The 6,424-nt window shown below is 54.7% G+C and overlaps 1 protein-coding gene across 1 annotated transcript; it reads right to left on the bottom strand.

Moving 5' to 3' along the window:
• Positions 1-140: 140 nt before the first annotated feature.
• Positions 141-4,775, bottom strand: LOC117976555 (uncharacterized). The gene is made up of 5 exons (XM_034942440.3): positions 3,547-4,775; positions 2,832-3,037; positions 2,001-2,087; positions 1,562-1,732; positions 141-1,236 (listed from the first exon to the last, which is right to left on the bottom strand). Exons 1-5 carry the CDS (start codon positions 3,581-3,583, stop codon positions 1,117-1,119), a joined length of 621 nt encoding a protein of 206 aa, XP_034798331.1. The 5' UTR covers positions 3,584-4,775; the 3' UTR covers positions 141-1,116.
• Between the last annotated feature and the right edge of the window lie 1,649 nt (positions 4,776-6,424).

Below are 6,424 nucleotides of genomic sequence, written 5' to 3'. Positions count from 1 at the left end.
CACCTGGATGGAACTGCCTGGTGATCTGTTGGTCCTTACCCAGGTTCTCTAGTGCACACCAACGGGGAGCCTCAAAGCAGGAAAGAACATATCTGAGTGAGGAAATGAGAAGGGGGGACTTTGTAGGAGGGACTTGCTTTGGCACTGTCCTCCAGAGGGGGAGGAGGGGAGCTTGTGCTTGAGGGTGTCATTGCTGCTTCTCTTCTTAGATCCCGGAAAAGGCCAGGGGCTGGGCCGTGGGAGGAGGGGTGGGGGCAGCCAGTAAAGGAAGCAACACAGTCATGTTCTCCTGTAGCCACATGCAAAGGGAGCTGGGGCTGCAGCCCCAGAGGTGGCCACAGGAAACCCTCTTCCCTGCCTGTCCAGGTCTAGGGCAGAGAGAGAGCTTGTGGGATGGCAGGAGATGCTTCTGAGAGGCTCAGTCAGGCCCCAACTGCCCTGGACTACCGAGGTCTTTCCAGTGGTAGGGCAGAGTAGGAAACAAATGGCTTCTTCCCGCTCACCAGAAGAGCTAGGCGCACCAAGCCCACATTCTCTCCTCGTTCTTGATTTATCTCAAACGATAAACAGTAGCAAAGAATCTGGCTTCAGGAATACTCGGTGAGGGCTTAGAGTGGGCTGGGGTCAGGCCACTCTATTGTCATCCCAGCCAGGACCTTTAGAGGCTTGGCTTTGAGTGGAGGGGCCGGGAAGAAAATCTCATTTTGGATGGTCATTCCTGGCTGTTGGAGGTAGGTGGTGTTGGCTACAGCCCCAGAGAGGGGCTGTTGGGTCCAGTGACTTCCTTTCAGGGACTCTACTGTGCCCTGAAGGTAGACACTCCAGGGATTGAGGTCAGAGAAGCCTCCCAGTTCTGGAGTTCTGCCTTGAACATGTCATCTTGTTTTCCCAGGACATGACCCTAGATTCCTCACCTCCTGCAGGTCCTTGACAGAGGTGACCTGGGGTTTGTGGAGTTTACTTTGGCACCCTGTGTGGGGGCATCAGGTACCAAGGCCCAGCTAGGGTAGTCTTTAGGCAGGGGAGATTGATGGGGGCTACCTCCACAGGCTCAGTGCTCTCCTTTCCAATCCCCTGGAGAAAGGGGAAGGGCAGGACAGAGGTGGTTGCTCCCTCCTACACTGTGGTGTTCCCCTGAGCAGGGCAGGTGGCTGCTTCCTGGGATGACTGAGTAGAGCCACAGCTGGCCGGTGGTGGAGGCAGTGACCTTATGGCTTCCTCATAGCTTGGTGGCAGCTGGAGAGATGGGAGAGCAAAGGCATTAGCCACTTTCTTGCCCTCTTCCCATATATGCAACACCCTTTCTTTGGACTGTTGCTTTCTGCATCTCCGCTGGAGATGTTGGCTCCATGGAAACCCCTCTGGTTAGGCCTCCTTGGGCTGGGGTCTGTACCATCTACACAAAGAGGTGAACTGGGGTCTCCAGTCATATCCTTGAGTTCTCCACTAGTGGTCATTTTCCTGACCCCAGGGCCTCTAATTGGGTATTGTGTGTTAAAATGCGATATGTGAAAAGCTCGGTTACCCAGGGCACCCAGGGCTGAGAAGGCTGGACATTCACCTCTCTGCAGGCCCGGAGCCCGAAGCTCTGTGCAATCAGCTGGTGAATCTGCTGCTGCCGGTCCTTCTTTCGAACACTCTCATAGCTGGGCAGGCGAGCTGGCTGCCACAGGGGCAGCTGGTGGCTCCTGGGCAGCCCCACACAGAATACCTCACCCCCCTGGGAGTGGCCCTGTGACCAAAAAAAGCCAAGGGAGCCAGGGAGGCATGCACCAGCGTTATCCAGCTTCGGTCTGGGTCCTCTTCCGCAGAGCAAGCCTAAGTTCAGGGGTATTGCACTCCTCCCTCTCCTCCAAGAAGCCTCTCTAGTCTTCATCCCATCCTTCCCCTCCCCTGCGTTCTTTTTAGTCCCCTTAACCACGCTAGGTCCCTTGCCTGGCTTCAGAACCCCAGCACACACTTCTTCCCCCATCCCAGGTGGCAGGCCCAGGGAGCCTCACTTGTATCCCTTGGGACTCTCGGCTCCTTTCCACTGGCTGGACCTCGGTGTGGCATCCCATGGTGCTGAAGTAGGGAGGGGGGCAGCCCTGGGATCATGAAGCACAGCTCAAGGTGAAGCTCAGGGTCAGTGTGCAAGACAGCAGATTCCAAACCCTTTATTTCCCTCCATGCCCCTTTCTCCATCCCTTTAATCCTCTCCACCTGGGCCAAGGCACAAAGCTCAGACCCTCAGCATTTCTGAAATGCACTAGGGTGTAAAGAGAATCCACTCCTTTCTGGCCAGTAGCTCATTCTGTCACCGTCTGGTAGCCAGGTCTCATGACCTTTGGTGGGAAAGTCAGAGAAAACCACCTCCTGTCCCTACCCCTCCATCCTGTCTGGTGCCCAGTGTTGGGGAATGGTGTCAGAGACTGGGGGGCTGCAGCTCAGATTTTGTTTCCTTTCTATACAGGATGCCATATGGCACGCTGTCCCTGGGGAGAGGACTGACAGTGCTGTAGTTGCCACTTACCCCCTTCCCCAGAAGTCGGGGCTCTGCACTTTCCCCTGGGAGCTGGAAAAAGACCTTGTCTTCACTGAGCAGCTCCTTGCACTGAGTTATGTTTAACAATGGTCAGGGAGGGGCCTAGATGTTATTAACCCTTTCCACACTGCTCCCCTGACTCAGAGGGAACCCAGGCTGGATGCTGCAGAGAAAGATTCCAAAGGCCCTTTCTTTTCCATACTGAACAATTGTTTCTCCTTGGCCAGAGCACAGGTGCCCTTTTGTCAGGATTTGGGTCGGGGGTGGGGGGCATGAAGGCAAGGGGTTGGTGGGTCGGGGTGCTTACGTATTGGCTGGGACTCCGGAAGAAGTGGCAGGCGCAGAGGACCTGGCAGCACTGGGGGTCGCGCTGGTGCAGCAGCAGCAGCAGCAGGATGGCCATGATGAACACCGTGGATGAGGCTGCCCTCCCCCCAGAGGCACCGTTGGGGGCAGCCTGGACCCAGCACGCGCAGGCCCATCTCCTCACCAGATTGGAATTCACTCCAGAAGCTGGTGTAGGAATGACCTGGCTGGTACTGATACCAGCTTGACAAGCAAGGCAAACTGAGGTGCAGGCAGCTCCTTTTTTGCTACGGCATCAAGTCCCTGGGGCAGAGATTTGTGAGGGGGAGCAGAGTAGCCCTGTCCCTTCCCTGCCTGCAGCCCAGGGGGTGATGTGTGTAAGGGAGATTTTACAGAGACACAAAGGGAGGGGATGGAGCAGATACCCTGAGAAACTGGATCTGAGGAGGCAGGAAAGGACCCAAGAGCCCAGCTCAACAGCTCCTGGTGCCCAGCCCCTCTTGTTACCAAAGATTGTGGCATCATAGGACCTGGCACAGGGAAGGGACCAGAGGGATCAAAGACCAGCCATGTGCAGCATACTTCTCAAGTCTTGGCTGGGGAGGGCTGTTGCTTGAGGTGACCCTATAGATGAAGAATCTGGGCTTTGCCTACAGTGAGGGGCCAAAGGTGCCTCTGCCCCACCCCTGGGACACGGAATGGCAGTAGGTACTCACCGGTGGCCACGACTATGGCCAGGAGGTTGTTGTCCATGGTGATGTCTGCACACGGAGAAGCAGTGGCAGGGGATGCCAAGAAAGGGCATCAGCCTTGAGGGCAGCCAGCAGGGCCACAGGGCTGACCCTCCCCGAGGTGCCACACCCCTCCCTGGGAACCCTGGCCCAGAGGAACAGCTTCATTCAGAGCAGGGGCATCTGTAAGCAGCTTTCCAGGATCTCAGCCTCTCCTGCCTCTGCAGGCCTGGCAGCTATGAGTGTCCCACTACAACCTTCAGAGCAGGGGCTGGGGGGAACAGGCCCTGCTTCTGCTGAACCTGACAGCCAGTGGGACTCCAACTCGCCCAGATTTCTGCACTTCTCAGTCCCAGATCCCTCCCAGCCCCACTGCCCACCTCCACTTCCCATTGGCTCAGATAACTGGGCTCTGGATGTTAATTGGCTGTCTTCTGGTCTTGGCTTCCACCTCTAACAGAACCGTGGTGTCCATGGTTGCCCTGGAAACTGGGTACGCCAGGCCATGAAATACAAAAGCCTCTCTGCCCAGGCTCTCCTCCTCCCTCCAAAGCAGTTATTGTGCAGCTCTGGGGGCCCAGCCTGCCTTTGGCCGCTCCCCGCCCCCACTCTGTGTCCTGCCTGGCCCAAATCCTGATTTTGACCCCAGTGGCCCAGCCAGGAGTGGATTTCAAAGAAACCTCAAAAAACCCAAGCCTCCAGGCTGAGCTAACCCTACAGAAAGGTGGGGGATAGAGAACACTGTCTGCCAGGAACTCAGGCAGCAAAGCTGAGCTCTCACCTCAGTGACCTGAACAGGGGAGAGAATGGGAGAGGAGCACCTCCACCCCCAAATCTGCCCTCTGAACCTGTCAGGAGGAGTCCTGGAGCCTGGTCCTGGGTCCTGCAGTGCTTCCAACTCAGTGGGGCCAAGACAGGCCTGCCAGAGCAGCAGGGGTGGGGTTACGCTTCCCTAGTTCTGCTTGCCTGCTTGTTAGAAAGGCCTGAGGAGCTTTAAAAGCATACCACTGTGGGTTGCCACCTCAGACCGTTAAATCGGAATCCTCTGTCAGGATCACGACTCACTTGAGTTGAAGAATGTAAACTCAAAATGTTTACAGCAGGTGACAATAATGGGGAACTACGACCTGATCTAATATGGTGGTGGAGAAGGACAGGGATGCGGTGAGTGCATGTGTTACCTAAGATTTTTTTTTTTTTTTTTTTTAATGGTACTTTGAGGCCAGGAGTAGTGGCTGATGCCTGTCATCCCAACGCTTTGGGAGGTTGGAGCGGGAGGACTGCTTGAGGCCAGGAGTTTGAGACCAGCCTGGGCAACATGGAGAGACCCCTGTTCTGCCAATAAATAAACAAATAAAAGAAAGAAAGAAAGAAAGAAAGCAAGCAAGCATGCATGCCAGGCATGGTCGTGCACATCTGTGACCCTAGCTACTTAGGAGGATCACTTGCGCTCAGGAGGTCAAGGCTGCAGTGAGCTATGATCGTGATCATGCCTGGACAACAGAGCCAGACCCTGTCTCTAAAAATACTACTACTACTACTACTACTACTACTACTTTGAAAACCGTTGTGCTAGCCTAACACAGCACAGCCATAGCCCAGGTTAAACCCACAGGCTAGTTTGTGAGCTCTTGGCCAGCAGAGTCTAAGTGTTCTAATATTTACTGCCTGTGCCTAATATGCTGAACCTAGTTGTTAATTTTTCCTCCTTATTGACCTGAGAGTTGATATTGGGAAACAAAAACCACAACATTCTGGAGAACCAGGGTACAGCTTCAGATGTTCACTAAAACAGGAGCCAGAAAAAACGAATTATCTTAGCCTCTGAACCTAAGTACCTTTTCCTTTGAATTCTTGCCATTAGCTCCTTCCTGCTTACCTGCCCAGCCAGGCTCTTATGCGAGCCAGAGAGTGTAGTGACTGAGTGGCTCTGGAGGCTTCCTGCCTCTTTCTGAAGGCTGCTGCCACCATCTAATAGTTAGCTGTGACTTTGGGCTCGTCATTTCACAGCTCTAAGCCTCAGTTTTCTGATCTGCTAAATGATGATAATAAAAATGCCTCCCTCCAAGAGTTGTAAGGATTGAGATACTACAGGCATGGTTAGCACCACGGCAGCTGACAAAAACCCCAGTGCTGTTATCGGTTGGTTGTCAGGAGTGCCCCCTCCTGGCAACTAGGAGAACTTGACATGTGGCAGCCTGGGCAGGAATTTGTTCCCCAAGCTGAGCTCAGTGTGGCTGGCTGATAGGGTGACTTTAGAGGTCTAGAAACCTTCACCCTTGCTCCCACATTAAGCAAGCTGTGAAGGACTGATACCGAGCTCTGGCTGTCAATGGTAGGAGAGTGGGAGGGGGAGAGGAGGCTTGGGAAAGGGAGGGAGGATGGACAACCCTTTTCAACATGAGTCCTAGGACAGTGACCAGGGACCTAGGCTGCTGCTGCTCCTGCCCCGAAAAGAAAAAGCTCCAATCATAACGACCAGGCCATGGCTGGGATTGCCTCTGTTGAAGGTGCTCCATGTGGCAGGGCCAGGCTTCTAGGATGGGCCCTGCTAAGGCCAAGGATAGAGAAGCCAGCACCTGCTGCAGCCTGGCCTGGTGGTGGGGGTGGGAGTGCTGGGTCAGGGCTCTCAAACTAAGCTCAGGTCCTGCTGGTCCCCTGGCCTGCTGGGTGGCAAAGAAGTCTTTGAGCCTCTCTGGGCCTGTTTACCCCTCAGAAAAAGGAGCTGGATTAGATGTTTTTTGAGACAGGGTCTCACTCTGTCACCCAGGCTGGAGTGCAGTGGTGCAATTTTGGCTCACTGTAGCTTCAAACTCCTGCTTCAGCCTCCTGAGTAGCTGGGACTACAGATGTGCGCCACCAC

Source organism: Pan paniscus, chromosome 19 (assembly GCF_029289425.2).
Source record: "Pan paniscus chromosome 19, NHGRI_mPanPan1-v2.0_pri, whole genome shotgun sequence".
NCBI classification, from domain to species: Eukaryota; Metazoa; Chordata; class Mammalia; order Primates; family Hominidae; genus Pan; species Pan paniscus.
Note: the sequence above shows the minus strand (reverse complement) of the source record. Positions and strands in the feature narration are given on the sequence as shown.

Bases quoted from the DNA above. Each gene is read 5' to 3' on its own strand.
- LOC117976555 (XM_034942440.3), bottom strand. From the start codon at position 3,583: ATGGACAACAACCTCCTGGCCATAGTCGTGGCCACCG. The intron at 3,038-3,546 runs GTGAGTACCTAC...TTCCTACACCAG, and splicing joins GGCCATAGTCGTGGCCACCG to CTTCTGGAGTGAATTCCAAT. The intron at 2,088-2,831 runs GTAAGCACCCCG...TCATGATCCCAG, and splicing joins TCCGGAGTCCCAGCCAATAC to GGCTGCCCCCCTCCCTACTT.